This window comes from Babylonia areolata, chromosome 11 (genome assembly GCF_041734735.1).
Source record: "Babylonia areolata isolate BAREFJ2019XMU chromosome 11, ASM4173473v1, whole genome shotgun sequence".
Taxonomy (NCBI): domain Eukaryota; kingdom Metazoa; phylum Mollusca; class Gastropoda; order Neogastropoda; family Buccinidae; genus Babylonia; species Babylonia areolata.
Window position 1 is genome coordinate 40,417,026 of NC_134886.1, and position 26,908 is coordinate 40,443,933.

General features: G+C 43.9%; 2 protein-coding genes across 2 annotated transcripts in view; both read right to left on the reverse strand.

Annotated features, from left to right (window-relative positions):
* Window positions 1-4,716, reverse strand: part of LOC143287248 (sialin-like) — a 13,112-nt gene extending 8,396 nt beyond the window's left edge. The window contains exons 1-3 of the mRNA XM_076595192.1: window positions 4,624-4,716; window positions 2,531-2,681; window positions 1,352-1,442 (exon numbers count right to left, since the gene is read on the reverse strand). Of these exons, the coding sequence (XP_076451307.1) occupies window positions 1,352-1,442; window positions 2,531-2,681; window positions 4,624-4,684 (303 nt within the window). The 5' untranslated portion in view covers window positions 4,685-4,716. The remainder of the gene's footprint in view (window positions 1-1,351; window positions 1,443-2,530; window positions 2,682-4,623) is intronic.
* A 2,040-nt stretch (window positions 4,717-6,756) lies between these two features.
* LOC143287249 (sialin-like) lies at window positions 6,757-19,128 on the reverse strand. Its single transcript, XM_076595194.1, has 8 exons — window positions 18,912-19,128; window positions 16,581-16,760; window positions 15,530-15,651; window positions 14,353-14,414; window positions 13,603-13,661; window positions 12,355-12,408; window positions 10,161-10,290; window positions 6,757-6,760 (listed from the first exon to the last, which is right to left on the reverse strand). Exons 1-8 carry the CDS (start codon window positions 18,955-18,957, stop codon window positions 6,757-6,759), a joined length of 657 nt encoding a protein of 218 aa, XP_076451309.1. The 5' UTR covers window positions 18,958-19,128.
* Window positions 19,129-26,908: the final 7,780 nt, after the last annotated feature.

Genomic DNA, 26,908 nt, shown 5'->3' on the forward strand with positions numbered 1-26,908 from the left:
TCGCTATCATCTCAATGTCATATTCTCCTCTGGGGTGTGGCCCAGCTCTGTACCTGTCCCTCTGCCAACAGGCCAAAGATTGTGGGCTCCCACCACCTGCACCCCGGCACAGACGAAGAAGACTGTGCGCCACTCCTCGGCTGGTTCTCTGTGGAGGAGATTATGGAGGGCATTGAAGTAATGACACATTCCACATATCAACAGCTCTTGCCCCTCTCATACATGAAAGTAATTAGTTGATTGTGTCAGGTATATTGTAACGCGTATTGGTGTGTGCGTCGAATGTATGTACGTATGAATCGTACGTACGAGTTCTATGCGCATATATATCTCTATTGTGCATGATTGTGAAGTTTACGACTGAGCGTGTTGCGTATGCGTATGTGCGTGGGACTTGTAAAGCGGTTTGTGGCAATGAAGAAAGCGCCGATGAATGTCCGATTATTATTATTATTATTATAATTATTATTATTATTATTATTATTATTATCATTATTATTATATTACACGAGGGCGTTGCTGTGATATGACCTAGGCATACCATTACAGGACAAGGACATCGTACAAACAGTTATTAATCAATTATAAGAACAAAAACTCAGTTAGAATCAACACCATAACGACAACATCAACACAGGCACATGGATGAATAAAGATGTATTGCATTGTATCTCGATGGTAACGAATAATCAAAAGATACCAACGCGACCAAATGAATGTTCATTTGACATTCGTGGATTGTGAATCCAGTATTTCAACTATTGAAGAGAAGCACATACATGCTACTTTTAGTGTGTATCTTGTCGCGTATATACACAATGCCGGCACGAAAAACGTCTTTTTGTATTTCGGTGTAAGAACATATGGTTTGTACTGACCCACACATTTTGTGTTTGGTTTGTTTGCTTGTTTGTTTGGTTTTTTTTTGTTGTTTTTTTGTTTGTTTTTTGTTTCATCATATTTTAAAAGTTTTTTTGTGTGTTCTCAAGAGGTTGAGGTTAATGGTATTATTGATAAAACATGGCATCTACATGCTGCGGAATTGTATTTTCCGTGCGGTGGAGTACTCGCTGTTAATGTTCGCAAGACTGATGGATTTCTTCACAGAATGAAACGTCTGTGGTCTGCTCGTGCCAATGAATTCTGGTATGTCCTGGCAGAGAGGGCAGATTTAATGACACGATGTTGTTTTCTCTTATTTACTCATCTTCCCTTCCGTTTTGAAAGATTGGTTTTAGGCAATCTGATATATCTTTTGAGCGTTTATTCACCTTCTTTGAGGGAAACAATAACTTCCATATCTGTCGTTTTAACTTAAAACTACTTTCTGGCGTATGTAGGTATGACTTACATTTGGAGTTAAGGCTCCTACTACAAGGGGCGCAATCATTCCAGGAATCGTGGCTAGCAGTATTTGTGATCCATACATAACTCCAGCGTGTCTGCAAATGAAAGCATTGAAGTCATTTATTATGATTTCAATGCTGCCATCCCACTCTGTGCCCCCCAACCCCACCCCCCCAACCTCCGCCCCCACCACCGCGCAGCCCCCCCTCTCTCTCTATGGTTCTGTCTGTCTGTCTCTGTCTCTCTCTCTCTGTCTATCTATTTCTCTCTCATTTCCATTTTACATGCGCACTTGTGTTTTTATATCACCACGATGCATTTAACGTACAAACATGTCACTGCACATGCCGCAGGACACATGTGTGTTTGTATTGCTCCAATATGATCAAACTTAACTCAGTTTTTGTCCCTCTGTCTGGTTGTAAGAAAGGCAGAAAAAGGAAAAAACAGTGTGAAGAAGAACAGTTTAAATTTCAATTTCAAAGAGGTGTCAAAACGTGCGGATTAATCCATATACGCTACGCCACATTTTGCTCTGAATGAACACACACAAAAAAAAAAGCAGATGCCAGACCCTTCACGTCAACCCAGCGCCGCCCTGGCCAAACTGTGCGAAGGAAAAGAAAATGACGCCAACAATAGAATTAACGCAATCGTCGTCGTCATTATCGTCATTGTTGTCGTCGTCCTCCTCCTCCTCGACATCATCTTCATCGTCGTCCTCGTCACCACCATTAGCAACTTTAGAATTAACATTATCGTCGTCGTCCTTATCGTCAATGTCGTCGTCCACCTCCTCCTCGACATCATCTTCATCGTCGTCCTCGTCCTCGTCCTCGTCATCACCATTCTCTATCTCCATAATTTCTTTCATTAGAAAGACCTAAATAAGAAGAGCGAAGAATAAATGAAAGAAAGAAAACATAGCGTAAAAAACAAACACTGAAAGACACACAGAATGAAAGAAATACAAAAGGGAGACAAAATTATCTTGATGCAAAGATCAAGGGAACCGGTAAACACCTCACGTTAAACACACAGACACACACACAGACAGACACACAGACACACACACAAACACACAGACACAGACAGACAGACACACAGACAGACAGACACACACACACACAAACACACACGTACACACACACACACACACACACACACACACACACACACAAACCTGGGTGCGAGGTCAACGTGGTTGACAGAATAGCCAGCAAGGTTGAAGGCAGCAAAGCACATACACAGGGACAGCAGGAAGACCGCAAGGGCCCGCTGACTGCACGACATGTAGCCAACCAGCACCAGACTTGCTGCCCCACCCAGGAAGGCTGGCAACACAAGGTGCCAGGTGCGGAGAGGGAGGAAGAGTGTGGTGATGGTGTTTGGGTGGGATGGATGATGATAATGATGATGATTTTGGCTACTTTTGTTGGGTTAGGTGTTTCGATATTACTACCATCATCATCATTATTATCATCATTATCATCGTCATCAGCAGCAGCAGCAGAAGCAGAAGCTGCAGCAGTAGCATCGTCATCGTTCTCATCATCAACAACATCAATAACAAAATTGTCGTCGTCGTAACAGCAGCACCTATAGTAGTAGTAGTAGTAGCAGCAGCAGCAGCAGCAGCAATAGTAACAGTAGCAACAACAGCAGTAGCAGAGGGGAATGATGACGACGATGACGACAACGACGAAGACGGGGTGACGACAAAGACGACGACAAAACAGAAGAAGAGCAAAATAACCACAACCCCCCACCCCCACTCACTCACTCACTCACTCATTCCCTCGACCGCTAGGGTCGTTGGGGGGACATGAAGAAGATGTTATAGCTCGCCACGCCGTTTTGTTGGCAGCTGTCGTGACGAGATCTGGCATCGTCATTTTGGTCCATTCCTTGACGTTGTCGGACCAGCTCTTTCTCTGCCGCTCCCGTCTGCGCCCTCCCTCTACATTCCCTTGCAGGATGGTTTTGGAGAGGGTGTTATGTCGTATGACGTGACCAAACCATGCCATCTTCCGTCGTTTGACAGTCCCCAGCAGTGGTTCTTTGGGGCCCAACAAGGTTGCTGACCAGTTTCCGCACATAGTCATTGTCTTGTGCTCCTTGCAGGAGATGTGTAGTAGTCTCCTCAAGCACTTGGTTTCGAATGCTTGAAATTCTTCTTTCTGTTTCTGCCATCAGTGCCATGTCTCACATCCATATAAGAGGATGGGAGACCACCCAGTGACTTGTAGAGCAGGAATTTTGTGTGGAATCTGATGTTTGCTCTTCATACCCTGTTCAGTATGGCCATCGCTGCTGTTGCAGAACTAATCCTATTCGGATTTCTGCTGTGCAGGTGCCGTCTTTGAGCAGGGTTGCTCCAGGTACTTGAAGCTTGGTCACTTCTTCCAAGGGGCTCCCCTTTCAGGGGTTATGTTGCACTGATTTAGTTTCGTTGCCTGCCTTTGACTTCCTGTGGACCCCCATCCGTAAGCATTGCCTGTATTAATCGTTTTGTTAATCCTGGGCCGTGTTAGTGCCCCCCAGGGGTCGTTTTCGTCTGCGAATCAAAGATGCAGACGGGCCTCCCCCAAAGGTGGGAGGTGTGGTTTCGAGGGCCTCTTCATATTCTTCCCAAAAGATGTCAAAAGTACTGGGGGTTAATAGGCACCTTCCCTGACTCCGACGTGATCCGAAAAATTTCCTTGTTATTTTTGAGGACCCCTGCGCTTTTTGGGAATTTCTTTAGGGGGCCTGGGACTTGAAGAACCCTCATCAATTTAAGCCTCTCATACTGCCCGGGCCGCTTGCCACACCCCCAATGCCCTTGAAGTCGATGAATTTTTTAAAGAGACCTTTTTTGGTTTTGAAATTTTTTAAAAGGGGACTGCAGAGGGGTTTTTTTGTTCGACAGTGCTTCGCCTTTTTCTAAAGGCCTGCTTGGTCTTCTATAGCCAGCTCTCAGCTTGGATTTTAATCGATTGAGGAGGATGCGGGCAAGACTTTGCTTGGGTGGGCTAATCAGGCTTTTAGTCCTGTAATTTTGGCACTGCTTGAGGTTGCCCTTCTTGGGTAGAGGAATCACCAGCGACTGGGTCCATTCTGTTGGCCACTTCTTTTCTGTCCAGGTCTTCTGACATAGCATTGTTAGTGCTTCTGTGGCTGTGGTCTCCTTCCCTCCGTACTCCACCCCCACACTCCCGACCAAACAAACAAACAAACAAACAACAACAACAACAACAAACAAACAAACAAAAAAGAAATGCAGAAGAGCACAACCTGAATTCTCTAGTCGTAGCACGTTCTGCAGATAGAGGTGGAGAGACGGTCTAGTGGTCATGCGCACGACCGACTGTCCACCGGTTCGGATCCCACATTAGGACTTGATACCAGTCTCTCACAAACAAGTCCTTGATTGTGCTCTGGGTGCTGGTCTTTCTGTTAAAATAGTAAAGCGAGTCTCGTGTGCAGCATGGACCGACTTAGCGAATGTGAAATAACCCAAGCTGTCAAAAGGGTTGTTTGGCAAAACGATGTGAGAAAACGCACATAGCAAAAGAAATACACTCCCAGATAGAAGAAAAAAAAACAAACACTGATGTGCTGCGCTTTCCTGTGACGAAAAAGCCCCAGTTACACACGGTGAAGATAAATCTATTTTGACAAAAAGTAAGATAACAAGCAAAGTCAACACATCAATGCAGAAAAGACCACACACAACGAGCCATGTGATGTTGATACAACGGTTTGTTCCAAACGAAACATTCACAGACACGTCACAGGTTGATATGAGGTCAAGGTGTGACCAACGCGCCGTATATATATATATATATGAATTCCTCTCTCTCTCTCTCTCTCTCTCTCTCATTCTCTCTCTCACGCATTGCAGCAGCAGCAGCAGCAGTTATATTATTGTATTGTATTGTATGGTATTTTTTGTACTGTATTGTATTTCTCTTTTTATCACAACAGATTTCTCTGTGTGAAATTCGGGCTGCTCTCCCCAGGGAGAGCAAGTCGCTATACTACAGCGCCACCCATTTTTTTGTGTATTTTCCTGCGTGCAGTTTTATTTGTTGTGTTTTTTTTCCTAACGAAATGGATTTTTCTTCAGATTTTGCCAGGAACAGCCCTTTTTGTTGCCGTAGGTTCTTTTAGGTGCGCTAAGTGCATGCTGCATACGGGAACTCTGTTTATCGTCTCATCCGAATGACTAGCGTCCAGGCCACCACTCAAGGTCTAGTGGAGGGGGAGAAAATATCGGCGGCTGAGGCGTGATTCGAACCAGCGCGCTCAGATACCCTTGCTTCCTAGGCGGACGCGTTAACCTCTCGGCCATCACTCTACATTAGTCGTAGTTGTAATAGTATTAGTTGTGTTGATGTTGCTTAGAGAAAGAGCAGTAGCAGCAGCAACAACAACAAAAAACAGAAAGCTGTAGAAATAGTAGCTGTTGTTGTCGAAGCATCTATACACACACACACACACCACACACCACACACACACACACACACCCCAACACACACACACACACACACACACCACGCCGCGCGGCGCGCGCGCGCGCGCGCGCGCATCTTTGACACTGAAAAATAAAAGAGGATGACTGGACAGATGGTCTCGCAGCATCTTCCTGGTGGGCTTTGGTGCTGAGAATGCCCCGAGCTCTGAGACAGTCGGCCAGGCTGACCCACCAGAAACTGCCGACACGGCCATACAGAGATAGGGGGACTGGCTGACAGAGCTCCGTTCTGGGGGAATAAAGGTCAGATGGTATGGATGGTTTCTGTTCACTGGGCACACACCTTTTTTTCCAGGTTGCCCTCTCTCCATTAATTCATTTTGTATCATATCGCCTTATCTGTCATACATCTTACTTTATTGTTTCGTTTTCTTTTATATTGTTTGGTTTGTTTTGTTTTATGATAATTCATTGTATCTTGCATTTTTGTGCTTTTCTTCTCGCTTGTTTTTTTATTATTATTTTTGTATTAATTTTTTACCTTACTTGATTTAAATTTACTCTTTTCTATTCTATCGAGCATTATCTCATTTCATTAATTCATTGTTTTATTTCTTTTCATTTCATTTTCTCTGTTTTGTTTCCATTGTGTTTTTGTTTGGGTTTTTTTTGTTTTTTTTGTTTTGTTTTTTTTGTTTTTTTTGTTTTTTGTTGGTTGTTTTTTTTTGTTGTTTTTTCACTAAATTCCATTTCATTAATGTAATATAGACATTTTCAAAATAATATGAACAATCCAGCACACCTTTTTGATGTCGAACTGAGAACCTCCTTCATAAAGGAGGGGAGTGAAGTCTGCAGGTGTAGTTTGTATGTATTGTAACACAGGTGTGCCATGATGATCCCCCACATCGGGCCTGATGTGAATATTTTTCGCCAGGGGGTGGCGAGTTTCACCTGCACACCACGTCCACCCGACATATCAAGACACTTTCACCTTTTGACTTTACGCAGTTGTCATAATTATGATCGCAAACCTCCTGTGTGATGCGCGCGCGAACACACACACACACACACACACACACACACACACACACACACACACACACACACAAACACATCCGATGGCAGATTTCTGCATTTAAACGTATGCAATTTTCTCGCACAGCCCTCGCGGCAGATTGTTTTAACTTTTAATGTAATGAACTTGCTACAATTATAATCGTAATTCTATTGCTTATAAAGCACAGTCTTTGAGATATATTCAACTCCCTGCCCACCCCCGACCCCCTCCCTGTTATCCTGCACTTCACCAATACTGCCAGTACAAAATATCAAGGTAACAGAGCCACCCAGGGCTTTCTTAAAAAAAAACAAATTAAAAAAAAACAAAAACCTGAATATGAAGTTAACCACAAAAGATTACTTCGGACCATAACCAAAGAAATACGTTGATTGATCTGTCTTCTGGGTTATATTTGGGGTGCTGGAGGCGCCACTTTATTCCTTGCTGTGCCTTAATGATTGTCTTGATTTCATCGTATGACACCAGTTTGTTGGCCTGCTCCTTCTGTGCACCGTCTTTTGCCAGAATGTCCGCTTTTTCGTTGCCGCTGATGCCACAGTGTGCTGGTACCCACTGTATCACCACTTTCTCCACTCTGGCACTCAGGGCAACAAGGGCTGAAGTGAGATGGTTCTTGAGTTCTTGAGGGCTTGGAGCACGGAGAGAGCGTCTGAGAACGCCACCACCGGCCCTGTTGTTCTTGTGGAGTTATTCGAGACTGTTGTGGCTGCCTCACAGAGGGATTTCGCTCAGCTCGGAAGTTGTGGAGTATTTTCCTGTTGGGATGCTGATTGATCTAATTTCATAACGAACTGATTAGACGCTCAGCTGCCAATATAGAGAGTCCGTGTGGGGTGGGTTTGAATCCGCTCTCGGCCCTTTCTCCCAAGTTTGACTTAAAAATCAAACTGAGCGCTTAGTCGGATGAGACAAAAAACCCGAGGTCCAGTGTGCAGCACGCACTTGGCGCACTGAAAAAGAACCATGGCAACGAAAGTGTTGTCCTCTGGCAAAATTATGTAAAGAGAAATGCACTCTGATAGGTTACACAAATACATAAGCATGCATCCAAAGCCTGACAAACGCGTTGGGTTATGCTGCTGTCAGGGCATCTGCCTAGCAGATGTGGGTGTAGTGTATATAGGATTTGTCCGAACGCAGTGACGACCTCCTTGAGAAACTGAAACTGAAACTCATAACGCAACATCCTTATAAGGATCTATATGGAAAATATTTGCAATAGTGTGCACTGAACGCTTAGCGGGGGAGACGTTTTCATTGTTTTAGACAGTGTTTGTGCATCAGTTTCATCTGAACACACATGAAGTTAAAGAGTATGACGGGCGCAATAGCCGAGTGGTTTCAGCGTTGGACTTTCAATCTGAGGGTCCCGGGTTCGAATCACGGTAACGGCGCCTGGTGGGGAAAGGGTGGAGATTTTTCCGATCTCCCAGGTCAGCATATGTGCAGACCTGCTAGTGCCTGGAATGCCCTTCGTGTGTATACGCATGCAGAAGATCAAATACCGCACGTTAAAGATCCTGTTACCTATGTCAGTTTTCGGTGGGTTTATAGAGACACGAAAATACCCAGAATGCACGAACCATGGACAGAGTCCATCGGCAAGTCGATGTTGGTCGTGTATACGCAAAGAAAAGAAGAAGACGTATGCCTAACCAAACAACACATCTATGTTCTGGCAAGCTTTGGTGAGTGTGTAGCGATCATCAATTATGTCATGAAAAATACACTACATCAAAGTACATTCTATCCGATTAAGCACTGGAGTATACAACACAATGTCAGTTTCCCAAGATGCCACCATCACACCATTGACGTGATACTAACAAATAAACAGGGAGCCGCAGCATGCCTCTGTCCAACACCCACAGCTAAATTTTGAATTCCCACACAACACGCCCCACAATCACAGCGTTTCCAGCAACTCCCTCAGCGCGACAATGTTTATACGACACAAAATCTTTCCTTGTCAGATACAAATAAATAAATAATAATAAATAAATAAATAAATAAATATATATATATATATTATATGTAGATATATATATATATATATATATAAATATATATATATTATATATATATATATAATATATATATATAATATATATTAAATTATTCCCTGTAGAATGCAGATAAGAATAAATCATATGATATGAAATTAGAACAAAATTTACACCAATGAGAAAACCACTGTATAACACAGAGTAGAAGAAATCATTGCATGTGGGAAACTAAACATACTGAATCCATTCAACAGCCATTCGAGGTCTAAGGAAATATCCTAATAGCATGCTGAATCAATTAACTGATTCTGCAAAGGAGGAATCCCTACATATAACGCATACGAGTAGAAATCTTCTTTCAAACGAAAACTGCTACATAATACTGAAGACAAAACGTCGATTGTTAATGAACCAAAAATTCATAAAACAACATCACACAGTTTTCTGTTGTTGTGTTTAAGGAACGTGTCCTCCCTTATGCTTATGTTTATGCTTATTGTATTGTGAGTATCTCAGCCACAGAAGCATTTTTCTCGATGCAGGGAATATTTGTTTTACAATTAAACTACATTTTCTTTAAAGATGAATAAATAAATAAAAATCTTAAAGCGAGGAACAGCTGTCTTCTTACCGTCTGATTTTACGTCTGCAAAAATGCATGCTGCACACGGGACATCAATTTACCATCACTTCCGGAAAAGCCACACATGATCCCAAACGCTCCATACATCTCATCACTACATGATAAGCTGGGTTGGCTGGACAGTTGGTTGTGTTGATTGACATATCGATCAGTTGGTTAGAACGTTCGTTTGATTTACTGACTGATTGATTGGTAGGTGGATGATTGACTTATGCTTGTTTACGTGGGTTTAAAGGTTGCTTGTTTGTGTGCGTGAGTGAATGCATTCGATGGACGGAAGGATCGGTTGTATAGATAGACAGATGGAAGGATGGACAGATGGAATAATTGTGGAATGGATAGGATAATACACGGATAGATGGATGGATGGACGGATGGGTGATGTATAGACGGGAAAATGAATGGGTATGGATGTATGATGAATAAATAGATGGATCGATGAAAAGATGGTTGGATAGAATGAACACAGGAAAAATGGATGGATGAATAGATGGGGTAGATTGATAGATGGAGATGGATGGATTGATGTGTGGATAGGTAGATAGATGGATGAATAAATGGATCGATGGAAAGATGGATGATGGATGGATGGGCGGATAGAGGAATGGATAAATGTCGGACCTTGGCATCCGGTCTCTCGCGATGGAGGGCAGGATGTAATCAAGCTCTGCTGCCGTGATGCGTGGGTCTTTGACCGGCTTGTCTCTCACAAACCACACCCACACCAGTACCCACAATATGTTACCCGCACCTGCACCCAGTCAGCACAGTCACCACGTTAATCAGTCAATGAGTCAATCCAATGGTCCGTCAGTCATTAATGTCAATGAGTATAAAAAGAAGACAGTAATAAACTGAAAAACAAAAACAAACCTTAAATGAATCGATACAATTCAAGACAAATAAATACATGGTGGATGCAACATGCATCATGAGCATGCATTCATCGTACCTACCTCCCTGAGTCACATCCCTACTTACCTATCTACCTCCCGACCTACCTACCTAAATACATACATACATACATACATACATACATACATGCACACGTGAATACAAAACATACATACATGACAGAGTGCTTGTGTGTGTGTGTGTGTGTGTGTGTGTGTGTGTGTGTGTGTGTGTGTGTGTGTGTGTGTGTGTGTGTGTGTGTTTGTGTTCGCGCGCGTGTATGTGTGTGTGTATGTGTGTGTATGTGTGCGTGCGTGCGTGTATGTGTGTGTGTGTGTGTGTGTGTGTGTGTGTGTGTGTGCGCGCGTGTGTGGGTCCACTTATTTGTCAAATGATCTAAACACTTTAAAAGACTGGGAAATTGTGAGACGTTCAGTTGATTTATCTATATAATTTCGCTTGAATTACAACTTCGCGCAATACATTTGTAGTCCGTTTAAAAGAATGTCTATAGTGATAAAGATACCACGGCCTTACCTGCCAGGTAGAAAATCGATCCCCAACCGTTGTCAAATCCATAGGAGCACAGAAGGGCTGACAGCGAAAAGGTCAGGATTATTCCTATTGGTGGACCTTGAAAGGAAGAAAAGGTAATAATTCAATGTTAATTTGGGAAGAAAATGTTCACACACACACACACACACACACACACACACACACACACACACATGACTACACACACACACACACACACACACACACACACACACACACACACACAACCCTGAATACACACACACACACACCCACACACACACACTCTCTCTCTCTCTCTCTCTCTCCTCTCTCCTCTCTCTCTCCTCTCTCTCTCTCTCTCTCTCTCTCTCAACTTCATAATTTTCTTCAGTGACTGTGGTTGTTTGCGATTCGTAACCACCTCATGAGGGGCAATAGCCTTAATATGAATAAAACATCTGCATCTGCATCTCTCTGTCTCTCTCTCTCTCTCTGTCTCTGTCTGTCTGTCTGTCTCTGTCTCTGTCTCTGTCTCTGTCTCTCTCTCTCTCTCTCTGTATCTCTCTTTCTGACTGAAAGGCCAATATGTGAATAAACGCATTCGTTCGTTCTCTTTCTAACACACCTGTCCATCAGATGCTCACCAGCGAAAAGCGAAGGTGGGCCAAGTTTGCTTCGTTCCAGGTGTTGGTGCCCACAGCCCCATCATGGCTTGGAAACAGGAAACGACACACCCTGACAGGGAACACCATACGCTTGCTTAGCATCCTTGTTGCTGCTTATCGTTGTTTTATCGTTTCACCTCTTGATCATGATGTCGTCACCATTGTGGTCACTTTGTCATAATGGTCATCTTGTTCATTACCAAAAAAAAAGATGACTATAATCATCATCAGCATCTTCTTTATCATCACTCATTGTTGTTTTTATGCAACAGCAGCAGAAACAACAACAATAATAATAATAATAATAATAATAATATTATTATTATTATCATTATTATTATTGTTATTATTATGTTGATGATGATGATGAGATAAGAGAAGAAGAAGAAGAAGAAGAGAAGAGAGCAACAACAACAACAACAACAACAATAATAATATAATAATAATAATAATAATAATAATAATAATAATAATAATTAGAAGAAGAAGAAGAAGAAATAACAGTATTAGTCGTAGAAGTAGTAGTAGCAGCAGCAGCAGCAGCAGGAGCAGTAGTAGTAGTAGTAGTAGTAGTAGAGGTAGTAAAAAAAAAAAAGCTCCCCATTCAAGCACGATTACAATGCAAACTCAGTTCTTTGTAACGATTTCTTCACTTATCCTTGCCCTGTCTATCTTTCGGATTTCTTTTCTGTCTGTTCATCATCCAGACAACTCCATTTTTTCACATGATATGCGCACACCCTGCAGTCCAAAGAGTCGCACAAAAACTTCCAAATAGTGGAATTCACTACCATCTTTTTCACACATCAACACCCGCATTCAATTCAGCTCTCAAAACATCTTTCTTCGAAAAAAAAAAAAAGAAAAAAAAAGCAGTATTAGTTTCAGTAAATATCTACAGATGTTTCTTTTTTCTCTGTTTGCTGGATTTACTCTGTCTGTTGATTAGTATGCTTTTTGTGATTTCTCTGTGTGTGTGTGTGTGTGTGTGTGTGTGTGTGTGTGTGTGTGTGTGTGTCTGTGTCTGTGTGTGTGTGTGTGTGTGTGTCTCTGTGTGTGTGTGTGTGTGTGTGTGTGTGTGTAGTCTGACTATGGTGAATGTGATGTATCTATTCTGGTGTTTTTGGGGCAATGTTTTTGTTCATATTTTCATGTCACTTGTTCTTAAATTTTTACATTACTTTCATTGCGAAGGGTAGTCAGTTCCATCACACACACACACACACACACACACACACACACACACACACACACACACACACTCATATCTATATATATATATATATATATAATGTGTGTGTGTGTGTGGTGTGTGTGTGTGTGTGTGTGTGTGTGTGTGTGGAGTGATGGCCCTAAGAGGTAACGCGTCCGCCTAGGAAGCGAGAGAATCTGAGCGCGCTGGTTCGAATCACGGCTCAGCCGAAGATATTTTCTCCCCCTCCACTAGACCTTGAGTGGTTTGTCTGCGCGCTAGTCATTCGGATGAGACGACAAACCGAGGTCCCGTGATCAGCATGCACTTAGCGCCCGTAAAAGAACTCACGGCAACAAAAGGGTTGTTCCTGGCATAATTCTGAAGAAAAATGCACTTCGATAGGAAAAAAAAAGATAAAACTGCACGCAGGAAAAAATACAAAAAAAAATGGGTGGCTCTGTAGTATAGCGACGCGCTCTACCTGGGGAGAGCAGCCCGAATTTCACACAGAGAAATCTGTTGTTATAAAAAGGAATACAAATATACAAATATATATATATATTATATATCTATAAATATATAATATGTATGTGTGTGTGGTGTGTGAGTGTGTGTGTGTGTGTGTGTGGGTGTGTGTGTGGTGTGGTGTGTGTGTGTGTGTGTGTGTGTGTACACTTACAGACGCCAGTCCCAGTATAAACCGGAGTGCAGAAGCCACGTTCACGTGTGTTCGTGCCGCCAAGGGAGGTTAACAGCGTGCAGATAGAACTGGATCAGCTGACAGATCCCCCACACCCTCCGCCCCTCCATACCTCCCAGCCAACCACCCTCCTGAATCTGGTCACGATGTAGCTGAAACCATAGGGACCAAGTTACAGTTAGTGACACTGATTACTCCTCAAAAGAACCATCAGTCCATGAGGAAAACTGCATTTATAATGACTGATACAGGAAGACACTTCACAATGTCTGATTCCATCTATAAAGGGACAGATTCTCTTGAGCACAAACGTGCCTGCCACCACACGTAGAACACTGTTGGTAATGTTATTTTTTACCTGCAGCTGAAGAGTTAGAAGACCCCTGAGCGCGACTGTATTGAGCTGTTTAGGAGCAGATAATCCTTGAAAACAACAGTGATCCCACCTGATGTTCCCACAAAATCTTATCCCAAAATAAAATGAATGGACCTGGCTTTGGATTCACCACACACACACACACACACACACACACACACACACACACACACACACACATATATATATATATATATATATATATATATATATATATAGATAGATAGATAGATAGATAGATACAGATATCGAAAGATACCCGATTAAGGCCTGACGAGGGGCGTTGGGTTACGCTGCTGGTCAGGCATCTGTTTTGCGGATGTGGTGTAGCGTATATGGATTTATCCGAACGCAGTGACGTCTCCTTGAACAACTGAACTGAACCAAACTCTTCATCTATCTTTCGAGGCGTGAAACACAAATGACACAAACACAGACCAGCAGACACACAGAGACCCAACGCTCACCCGTAAAAGTACATGGCCAGAAGGCGTGATCGCATCGATTTGTCCCAGTAGAACTCGCCAGTCTGAAATATTAAACACCCTGAAATATGAAGAAGAAGAAGAAGAAGAATAAGAAGAATAAGAAGAAGAAGGAGGAGGAGGAGGAGGAGAAATAGAAGGGGAGGAGAGAAGTGAACGATGGAATATGGATGGAGAGAAAAACACAAAAGGTAAACAATAGGATTCAGGGAATCTATATCCCGAAAGTAACTTTTTACCTTGTTTTGTTTTAAACCTACATAAAAGTCTCCCTTTTTTTGTTTGTTTTTTTGTTGTGTGTTTTTTTGTTTGTTTGCTTGTTTCTTTTGTTATCCAGGTATATGGGAAAATCACAAAGAACAAGAAGTAAAGCCTTCAAGACTCACTTGCACCTCATGCTTTATCCAGGAAAGGAATTATGAGGAGAAAAAAAAAAAGAAATTTATAAAATCGTTGAATGCTCTGTATTAAACATGATACATAAGATAAGCTTGGGTGAAAAAAGTAAGCAATAAAAGGGCATGGAGTGGGATCGAAACATGCACACTCAGTTCCGAAGCAAGCATACTAATCCAGCACTGCTGCCGCGCATCTGACGTCATTCGACTGAATCTAATATTTAAAGCAATACTGACGTTTTCTTCTTCGTGCAATAAATAGACGTGATTGTAGTTGACGTAATAACACCGTTTAAATAATACTTTCGTGTGTTTTATCATATTTCGATGGCTGTTAAGGAGACGTTGCCATCGCTTCAAGCACACCTCAACACATAGTAGATCTCTAGATCTGCAAAGAGTGAATCTTATCAGTAAGTAAAATAAACCCTCCCCAAAACAGAGTGCATGTGCACAAATGAATACACAGGCTGACCCTCTTAAAAAAAAAAAAAAACAAACAAAAAAAAAACACACACACACACACAACCTCGCTATATTATAAACTATGTTTCAGTTCTAAATCAATGTATATTATTCTGGAATGTGCACAAAACAGGATTCAGGCATTGGAGATAAGGCTGACGAGGATGATAATAATAATGATGGTCGTGACAGATACAGTAATTATTATGGGAATGAAGTCGACAACGAAACCGAATTGGAGGATGACGACGATGACGATGATGACGAGGCTGTCATCTGTTACTGAAACCTCTTACCTGGTCCTGCTGGGTCACATCCAGACTTTGCTGAAGGTCTCCCCCACACTGACTGTCCTCCTCTGTTCCCCCATCTGCACCACTCATCCCTCCGTCTGCTGCCTCCCTCCCTGATTCCCTCTCTGACAATGGACCGGCTACAGCTACACGCACACACGCACACACACACACACACACACACACACACGAACGCACGCATGTACGCACGTGGCAGAGTCATATTCTCTCTCTCTCTCTCTCTCTCTCTCTCTCTCTCTCTCTCTCTCTCTCTCTCTCAGTCAGTTTGGACAATTTAATGGATACGTTCAGAGACATAAACTCAAACGCTTGTGAAAATGTAAGGCAAGGAAATCATGATTAAAACTTGATGAATTGGTCTTGCAGTGTGACTGTTTCCAGATAAATGTGAAAATTTTATGATGAGACAGATTTGGAATTGTATGAACTTCTGTCTTTGTATGACATATAACTGGTCACATGTCGTGGTATCCATGTCATGATGATTTGCACAGTGCTAGTATCTTTATTTCGTTATATTACTTTTTCGCAAGTACAAACCCTTTTCCCACCCTGTCCTTTTGTGAATGGGCCAATTGGACCTGACCACAATAATTCTTTCGTTCGTTCGTTCGTTCGTTCTCTCTCTCTCTCTCTCTCTCTCTCTCTCTCTCTCTCTCTCTCTCTCTCTCTCTCTCTCTCTCGTCCACACACACACACACACACACACACACACACACACGCATGCACGCACGCAAACACACACGCGCAGAACATTCTCTCTCTCTCTCTCTCTCTCTCTCTCTCTCTCTCTCTCTCTCTCTCTCTCTCTCTCTCTCTCTCTCTTTCTCTGTCTCTTTGTATGTCTCTCCCGTCCACACAAACGCACACACACACACGCGCGCGCGCGCATACACACACACACACACACACACACACACACACACACACACACACACACACACACACACACACACACACACACACACACACACACACACACACACACACACACACACACACACACACACACACACATGAACCGAACTATTACCTGAAGCTGTCAGGTAGGGCGGACTGGTTCCGTTGGCAACAAAGGATGATAAATTCTGATCAGGGATTCGAACCATACAGATGATAGCCACACTCAGGTTCACCCGTGCAACATACACGAACAGGAAACCGAAAAATGCCAGCGTGCTCAGATTCCAGCGCTGGGAGCATAGTGTTGGCACTGGTAGACAGAAAGACATACGAAAATGTACACACACATACGTCCAACCAGTCATGTGCCCTCGCGCACTAACACATGATACATACTCGTGCACAAATGTGCAGTAGCACACAACCCCCCCCCCCCCCACCCACCCCCCCTTTCAGACACACATATCACAGATACACAGACACAGACACAGGCACGTACTCTCTCTCTCTCTCTCTCTCTCTCTCTCTCTCTCTCTCTCTCTCTCTCGCTCACACACACACACACACACACACACACACACACATACACACATACACACTCAAACACACACACACACACATACACACACATAAGTCCGACCCTTCTCCCTGTCCTCTCTCTCTCACCAAACACACTTACCTTTATATGTGTGTGGGTGGGGATTGCGCGTGCAAGTGTGTGTGTGTGTGTGTGTGTGTGTGTGTGTGTGTGTGTGTGTGTGTGTGTGTCTGTGTCTGTGTGTGTGTTTGGAGAGAGAGAGAGAGAGAGAGAGAGAGAGAGAGAGAGAGAGAGAGAGAGAGAATATACAAGTAAGTAACAAGTGTCATCAAAATACTAACACTGCCAACTAATCACATTTCCAGATGCGTTGGGACAGAGAACACTTAGAGAATGGGTGAACATAACATATTGTATGATTAGAATTAACAGTCCATAACTAAATTTCTGAAAAAGTAAATCAAATTTCAGTTTGATATTCAAATATTTCAATATGTTTTATCTTAACAGTTTAACACTTCAATACTCCTCATCACAAGGCATAAAATACATCTCTACACTAGCTTCCATGTCTACTTCAAAATCATTGTCAGAAGGAAAACGAGGAACAGAAGAAATATTACTTTTCTAATATCATTTTAGTACCCTTAGTAATACTCAGTGTCTTCGAAATACCCCCAGTATAGCTCATAGCCCTAGTATGTGTGTCAATATTTCCAGTGTATCTAACATAGTACAAGATAAAATGAAATAAAAACCACCGTTCTTCCGAAGTGCACAAAAGGGAATGCCCAGTGTTTTCCCGCTACCCTTGTAGCCCCTGATATATGTCACACTTTTCCGTTATATCGAAACTAAAATAGGACAAAATGAAATAAACAACCGTCAATCTTCCGCAGTGCACAAAAGAAGGAATATTTCATTCATCACCAGCTGAGGGAAGGAGAACTGTCATCACCACCCTGCTGGCAGAGGAAATGACGTGGGGACCAGGATCTGAATGCAGCCTTCGACAGGGACCAGAGCTGGTGGGTAGCTAATTGATTGACGTGGGCGTCACCTCAGGACATTGTTGGGCTGAGGGTGTGACACAGACTGACAGGACTAGCCTTTAAGAAGAGGACTGGAAGGGCAATGTATGTTGCCTTAGAAGACAGTGTAAACAAAAGCAACAACAACAACAAAAATGAACGTGTTGAAATATCGCATGGAAATGGACCTGCTTTTGCATGAACCCCCTTCGTGTGTACACGCAAGCAGAAGATCAAAGCACGTTCGTTAAAGATCACGTAATTCATCCAGCGTTCGGTGGGTATAGAAAGAAGAACATACCCAGCATGTACATCACCGAAAACGGAGTATGGCTGCTTACTTGACGGGTTAAAAGCGGTCATACACATGATGAACGTGGGAGTTGCAACCCACAAACGAAGAAGAAGTATAGAAATAGCTTGAGCTGGCTCAAAGAAACAAATAAGAACAGAATGGCGCCATATGAAATAATATGACAAACCAAAACACATGCCTAAAGTATGATCATTATTTTCAAACACATAAACGCTGTCCCCGTTCATCCTTCCGGCATTCTCAAGGCTCGATCCGTGTTGGGTTTGTGCGAAGGCCATGCATAATCATGCTTGTTTCTTTTCTGATCAACAGCTGATGTGCTGCAACATATATGGACCAGTCTGCATCAATTAAACATATTGAAACTGAACCTGAAAACCGTCAAGTTTCTGAACTAATCAACTAGAAAACGAAAACAAAAAAACAGTACAATCGTATTTTTTCGATAAAAGCAGGCTTAAACACCTTCATGCTTCAAACGAGTTACCCATAAACAAACAAACAAACAAACAAAACAAAAACACAAAAAAGCAAAAACAAAAAATCATTGAATTATAGGTGACACCAGTCCAGTACCTTTTGCTTTATCCAGCCGTGTCTCGTCACCCCTTGTGTTGCTCATTGTCAACAATAAATTTTCAGCACTTGTTGTAAAAACAGTCAGCCGCTGATGCAGTCTGATGCCGGCTCACATTTAGTTGTTGATTGTTCTTCTGCCTGCTAGCGGTCGACAGAAAAATGAACCTCGGACCAGGACATTAATGCATTCATGCACAGGAATCACCGCCTGTAGGAAACTTACCTAATAGTCCGCAAGGGCGAGGGGGTTACTGTGCAAGCCCCCCCACCCCCGCCTCGCCTGTCCCCCCAAACTTCGCCTCCCCCCTCTCCCCTGCAGCAATGAAATAGACTAGTCTTAAAATGTTCTTCGGTGTCTGCTGAACTCATTCTTACATGTTCCCACATGTTAAAAATTGGTACACACATTCCTTGTTATTGTCCTTGGCACAACACACACACACAGTGTCTGACATCCCGCACTGTGTGTGTGTGTGTGTGTGTGTGTGTGTCTGTGTGCTTGTGTGTGTGTGTGTGTGTGTGTGTGTGTGTGTTTGTATATGTGTGTGTGTGTGTGTGTGTGTGCTTGTGTGTGTGTGTGTGCCTGACACAACCATCTGTCACTGTGTGTGTGTGTGGGGGGGGGGGGGGGGGAGGGGGGGCTTAAAGTGTGTGTGTGTGTGTGTTTGCGGAGTGGAAGGGTGTGTGAGCTGTGCCCTGTGTTACATGCCAGAATTCTTCAGACACAATAGTCTGTCAGTGTGTGGGCTTGTGGGTGTATATTTGTGTGTGTTTGTGGGGGAAAGGGTTTGTGTGTGTGTGTGTGTGTGTGTGTGTGTGTGTGTGTGTGTGTGTGAGAGAGCTTTGTCCTTTGTTACATGCCTGACTTCTTCAGACACAATGGACTGTCACTCTATGTGTGTGTGTGTGGGGGGGGGATGGGAGGGGCTTATGGTGTGTGTGTGAGTGTGTTGGTTTTGTGGTGGGAAGGGTTTGTGTGTGTGAGGGGGGGGGGGGGGGGGGGAGTGATGTGTGCATTAGCTTTGCCCTGTGCTACATGCCGGAATTATTCAAGCACAGTGGTTTGTCACTGTGTGTGTGTGTGGGGGGGGGGGGGGCGTCGGGGAGACAGGGGGGGGGGGGGGTGAAGGGGGAGGGTTGTGTGCATGCATGCGTGTGGCTGTGTGGGGGGGGGGGTATAAGTTATAAACTGTTTGTGAAAAGTTGTATTAAGTATACTGGTATTGTGGTAAAGTATTAACCCTTCTTTTATTCATTATTTATTATTATTTCAGGTCAGGTCAGGTCATTAGATCTGCTACTGGTAACCTGTAATCCAGTACAATCTGTTCAGGGTCGGGTTGCCGGCGACTAAACCGGCACTCCCACCGCTCTCTTCTGGGACTGGTGAGGCGGGTGGCTAGACACCCTTATGGAGATCCATAAAAGGGCGTTGGCTCAGGAGAGCCACCGACGGCCATCTAGCTCCACCGTGCTGTGTGCATGTCACACACAGTTGGCCCCCGGGGTGTGTCTACCCATGCATGCGAAGTCTGGATCCGGCAGAATCTGCGGAAGAAACCTATTGGTTCAACGGAGAGGAAGGCGGTTACAGCAACGCACTGTGGAGTGCAGAGAGCAAGATGAGACACCGAAAGGATATCTTGGTCATCCACTGCATCTGTGCTCATCCTCCAGTCGTCTCGACTTAGTCTTGCCACTGGAAATTGGTGGACCCGGACGAGAGAGTGAGGTCGACGTTGCGCAACTCCTCTTCACTTTAAACAAACTCATCGCGCAAGTCATCAGTCATCCTTAATGACCTTTCATCCTTCATCATTTCATCACCCCCAAGTCCTGTGGCGACAGGCGAGCGACGAAACGACAGGTGTGGGTACACTGGCAGTCGCGAGCCGCAGACCTGCACGCAGGCGGCTCAGGCCATTGGGTCGTTCTTCGTCGACAGGAGCAGCGATGGAGCTCGGCAGCCGTCTGAGCGTCTGGGCAGCCCTCTTTAGGAAGGCACTGCTCACCTCCCTGGCATGAGGAAGGGGCTAGAAAAGGTGCCCTAAAAATTGCCTGCTCCATATCACCCTGGCCAGCATACCGCGGCTAGCGGGGACCCTACATCAGCGGTCGAAACAAAAAGAAAGAAAAGAAAAAAACAAGGATCGTTCCTCTCACCATTGGTGCTTGGAACATAAGGACTCTCCTGGACAGCGATAACGTGGACAGACCCCAAAGGAGAACGGCACTAGTTGCATCCGAACTCGCCAGATACAAGATTGACATCGCAGCCTTGAGTGAGACTCGGCTTGCAGGCGAAGGAGAGCTCTGTGAACGGGGATCTGGTTACACCTTCTTCTGGAGTGGACGAGGAAGTGAAGAGCGACGTGAGGCTGGCGTTGGTTTTGCAGTAAAAACAGCAGTCAGCAAGCTAGCTGGAATCCCAAAGGGAGTCAACGATAGGCTTATGACCATGAAACTCCCACTGGCATCTGGCCAGAAGCGCCTCACCATTGTCAGTGCCTACGCCCCAACCATGACCAACCCGGATGAAGTGAAGGCGAAGTTCTACGAGGACCTTCACTCTGTCATTGCCGCTATCCACCTATGTCGACCTCACTAAGGCCTTCGACACCGTGAGTAGAGAGGGACTGCGGAAGATCATGGCCAAAGACGGATGCCCTCGGAAATTTATTTCCTTGGTCAGCCAGTTCCATGAAGGCATGCAGGCTCGAGTCCAGGACAATGGCGAAACATCTGCTCCTTTTGCTGTCACAAATGGTGTCAAGCAAGGCTGCGTCCTGGCTCCAACGCTGTTCAGCCTCATGTTCTCTGCAATGCTTACTGATGCCTTCAGAGATGGCGATGTTGGAATCGGCCTAAAGTGCCGAACAGATGGCAAGCTGTTTAACCTCAGAAGGCTTCAAGCAAAAACGAAGGTCATGACAGACATCAGAGACTTTTTGTTTGCTGATGATTGTGCCCTCAACGCTGGATCTGAAGCTGACATGCAACTCAGCGTCGACAAGTTTGCCACTGCCAGCAGGAACTTCGGCCATACCATCAGCACGAGGAAAACTGAAGTTCTCCATCAGCCAGCCCCAGGGAAACCCTACGTTGAGCCCAACATCACAGTCAACGGTCAGAGACTCAGTGCGGTGGAGCGGTTCACATACCTTGGCAGCACACTGTCAAGAAATGCGACTATCGACGATGAAGTGAACGTCAGGATTGCAAGAGCAAGCGCAACTTTTGGTAGACTCAATGCAAATGTCTGGAACAGAAGAGGCATTAGTCTTGAGACCAAGCTAAAGGTCTACAGAGCAGTAGTTCTCCCCACACTACTGTACGCCTGCGAAACTTGGACAGTGTACCAACGACTTGCCAAGACGCTGAACCACTTCCACACAACATGCATCAGGAAGCTACTGAACATCAAGTGGCAAGACAGGACCCCAGACACAGAGGTGCTCGCAAAAGCCACCCTTCCGAGCATCTTCACCATCCTGATGCAGTCCCAGCTTCGCTGGGCTGGACACGTGGCGCGCATGCCGGACCATCGGCTGCCCAAAAGGCTCTTCTATGGCGAGCTGCAACAAGGGAAGAGATCACACGGAGGTCAGAAGAGCGCTTCAGAGATACTCTGAAAGTCTCTCTGAAAGCGTTTGATATCAACCCTGACTCCTGAGAGGAATCTGCAGTGGACCGTGACAAATGGCGCGCTGCTGTACACAAAGGCGCCAAGTTGTGCGAGGCCAACAGGACTGCTGCAGCTGTTCAGAAGAGGCAGGCAGAAAGTCACGGGCAAACAAGCTCCCTGACAATGATATGCCTGTCTTTGTCTGCCCCAACTGTCAGCGAACATTTCGTGCGCAGATTGGACTATTCAGCCATCTGCGCATTTACAGATAGATTCATGAGCATCCTCCCCCCCACCCTACCACCACCCTCCCCCCATCCCCCAGCCGGATGACAACGATGGTCATCATCGATCTCGATGGACACACCACCTTGGCACAAGGGTACTCTCTCGTGCCCCGGTCAATGAGATTAAGACAAGCTCAAATTCACACCCTCATACATCGTATTCGTATAAAGGAAACCACCACGTATTATATGTTTTCCACCCGAATAAATATCCAGAATTAAGATATCGTGGGCGTTCATCATTCGTTTCCTGTGTCGTTCAATCAGATTTCAGGCACGCACACCTACACACTCAGACAAACATATGACATTTAACATTTTACGTGTATGGCCGTTTTGTTTATTTACCCCGCCATGTAGGCAGTCATATTCCGTTTTCGGGGGGTGCATGCTGGGTATGTTCTTGTTTCCATAACCCAACGAACGCTGACATGGATTACAGGATCTGTTACGTGCGTATTTGATCTTCTGCTTGCGTATACACACGAAGGTGGTTCAGGCACTGGGAGGTCTGCACATATGTTGACCTGGCAGATCGGAAAAATCTCCACCCTTTACCCACTATGCGCCACCGAGATTCGAACCCGGAAGCCTCAGATTGAAAGTCCAACAAGTGGACAAGTTGGTGGAGGAAGGGCAGGAAGAGAGAAAGCAAATGGGGTGGAGTGGGAGAAACATCAGCAATGCCTTACTCACTTTTTGCACATTTGAGGTAAAAATGAAACAAACAGTTTCGAAAAAAAACACACGTTTATTTCTAAACGGATGTGTGTGTGTGTGTGTGTGTGTGTGTGTGTGTGTGTGTGTGTGTGTGTGTGTGTGTGTGTGTGTGTGTGTGTGTGTGTGTGTGTGTGTCTGTGTGTGTCTGTGTGTGTGTCTGTGTGTCTGTGTGTCTGTGTGTGTGTGCGCGCGTGTTTTAGCTTGACCATGTTGTGAAAAGCATAACCTTAAGGGCAAAATTTCGTGTCATAAAACAGCTCCATGACATTGGTGTGAGAGCACATGACTGAGCTTATTAAGAGGCACACAGCAGTGATATAATGTCATGTCTTGTCAACCAGCTGTACGTGATCTGTCATACAGGATAAACAGAATGAGAGAGATACAAACAAATGTTTTAATTGCATATAGACCTGTGACCCGTTGCAAACATAATATACATAAAGAGACTTACACAAGGCACACAAATAAGTAGATAAATAACAGACAGATAAACAAATAAACAAATAAATGAATAAATAAATCTTTCGTCCTCACTGTATCAGTAGAGACCATCCTTGTGAGAAGACACTTGAATAAGGCAATGGCAAAACATAATTAATCATTTTCGTACCTTAACTAGTTGTTGGTAGTGATTCATGATTCATTAAGTCTCTGCGCTTAAAAGCCAGAAAAAAAGAAACTTTGAAAGATTTAGTTTACTGTCGAGTCCACCATTCAAAATACTTGCACATTGCTGATCCCGTGTCAAGTATGAGTTGGAACTATTTATACAATATTTCAACCTAAGGTCACTGTAGTTTGGGCATTCAAACAGTACATGGAATTCATCTTCACAGTCAGCAGAACAAAGAGGACAACCCATTTGACCAACAGGGGGAAATGCGTGGTTGTGGCTATTTATAGCCGAAACACCCATTCTGAAACGTGTAAATATTGTTTTGAAATATCTATTATTAATGTGATCAAGGTATTTTTCACATTCAATGGCGCTTTTAAACGAATGATAAAATTCAAAGCGCCTGCTTTCTGACACATGGCATACCAACGCTGACAAAAGCAGTTCTGTAAGCGCTCTTTAAATATGCGTATGAAGAGTTTCTCATCCCCAACTGCCCCAAACATCCAAACATAACCGAAACCATGTGTACAGAGAAGGTTCTTTACGTAAGTAACCCAGTTTTGTGCATTGTTACTTCTGTTTTGTATGTCGTAAAGCATATCATAGGCTTTCCTAGAATATCTAGACAATGGCTGTTTATGTAGCCGAAACCAATATAGTATACATCTCGCGGCAGTGTTTATAAACAATGGGTATCTTCCAAGTTCGCCGTATACCATATCATTGGGAGTGAAAGGTGGGACGTTTAGCAGTAATTTGCAAGCTTGCAAATGGATCCTTTCTATGAATTCTCGTGGTTTGAAACCCCATAGCTCCGAGCCATACAAAAGCGAGGGAACGACCTGAACATCAAAGAGCTTGAAAAACAGTTTAGGAGAATAGTATCCAAGTTTCCTTAAAGTTTTCAAAATTACGAAGGTAGCTTTCTTAACACGAATAACATGTTCAAATCCAGTAGCAACTACAAACTAAGTTGAGTTGAAAATAGGACACCTAAATATTTGTAAGAGTTAACTATTTCTATCAATCTTGACCATAAAACCAATGTTCTTTCTTTCCTAAGTATCCACCTTTACGGAAAACTATAACTTTACTTTTATCTAGGTTCACTTTCAAGCGTAATCTTTGTGCACACTCATGAAGAACATTCAGCTGATTTTGTAAACCTGAAATGGTGGAAGACATAAGAGCAATATCATCAGCAAATAGTAAAATAAAGATTTCGATATCATTTGGTTGGAACTGTATTCCATGTTTACCCCGCGTAAACATTTCATGTGCAAGCTCATTAATAAAGAGCGAGAATAGAGTTGGGCTTAATGAGCATCTTTGTTTCAGACCTTGCATACATTTATAATATTTGGTGCATGAATTACCACATCTAACACAAGATTGTATCGTACTATACATACTCCTCAAAATATTGAACATTCTACCTTTAACACCATTTCTAAGCAGTACACCGAACAATAGGCTGTGTTGTACTCTGTCGAAGGCTTTACTGAAATCTATGAATGCTACATATAATTTCTTATTTCTTGACAGATGCTTCTCGATGCAGGCATGCAGTGAAAATATGGTCAGTGGTGGAATATGATTTTCTAAATCCCGCTGAGACGTTAAGTGCAGGTTGGTGCTGATTCTCTTCATAGCCAGAATTCAGCAGTTGGTCGAAGTGGACCAGCCACTCATCCTGAGAAATGTTGTTAGCTAAGTGGGCTCTACTGTGATGGGAAAGGGTGAAGTTTGGTAACAGGAACAGATGTGTATTGAGGGGAACAGAGAGAGGTGGAGAAATAAGCTCGAAACAGGAAGGGGGTTGTGACGGGTTGTGGGGGGAGGGGCAGAAAGAGACTGTTGGGATGAGAGAGAGAAAGACAAAAAAGATGCATTAAAACAGAGAGAGAAAAAAAAGGAGCAAGCTGAGTAGAGAGAGACAGAGACACACAGAGAGTGAGCAGACAGACTGAGAGACAGACAGATATAATGTCAAGTATGGAGAGACATAGAGACATATATGACAGAGAAAGATGGGACAAAAAAACAACAACAACAGAGAAATGTAGACGGAGACAAAGTGTGTACCACAGAGAGAGAGTGTGTGTGTGGGAAGCTGTATATGTGTGCACGAGCACATATGAGGCCACACACACACACACACACACACACACACACACACACACTGACACATGCATGGACACACACACACACACACACACACACACACACACACACACACACACACACACACACACACACACACACACGAAATTTCCTCCAAGGTAAAACTTGAGTTAGGGGTGACAATTTTAGCACCAGTCAATATTCACAACATGATCCGTATGTGAAGACAGCCACGAAGACAGGCAGAGTCCATCTCACTCCCATCCAGAAGCCCAAGTGTGGAGGAAACAGCCTCCCACACGGGTCCCATCTGTATCCCGTTCTGGCGGTACACCCAGCTGTCCCACTTGGGATGGCAAAGACGTACAAGTCACGTCCCTGTACTCCGTCACTGCTGTGACACCCGATGCTCACGTGGGAGTTAATTTGCTTCTTTCTTGTTTGTCTGCATCTGTTGCTTCTCTCTCTGGGTGTGGAGGAGGAGTGGTGCTGTGGAGATTGGGAAAGGGCGAAGTTTGGAAGGAGGAACAGATGTGTATTGAGGGGAACAGAGAGAGGCGAAGGAATGAGAGCTAAGCAGGAGGGGGATTGGGGTGCAGAAAGAGATGAATACAGA

Coding starts and splice junctions, on each gene's coding strand:
- LOC143287249 (XM_076595194.1), bottom strand. CDS start 18,957: ATGAGCAACACAAGGGGTGACGAGACACGGCTGGATAAAGCAAAAG. Junction 16,761..18,911: donor ACGGCTGGATAAAGCAAAAG/GTACTGGACTGG, acceptor TCTGTCTACCAG/TGCCAACACTATGCTCCCAG. Junction 10,291..12,354: donor GCGACTCTTTGGACTGCAGG/GTGTGCGCATAT, acceptor GACTGGGTGCAG/GTGCGGGTAACATATTGTGG.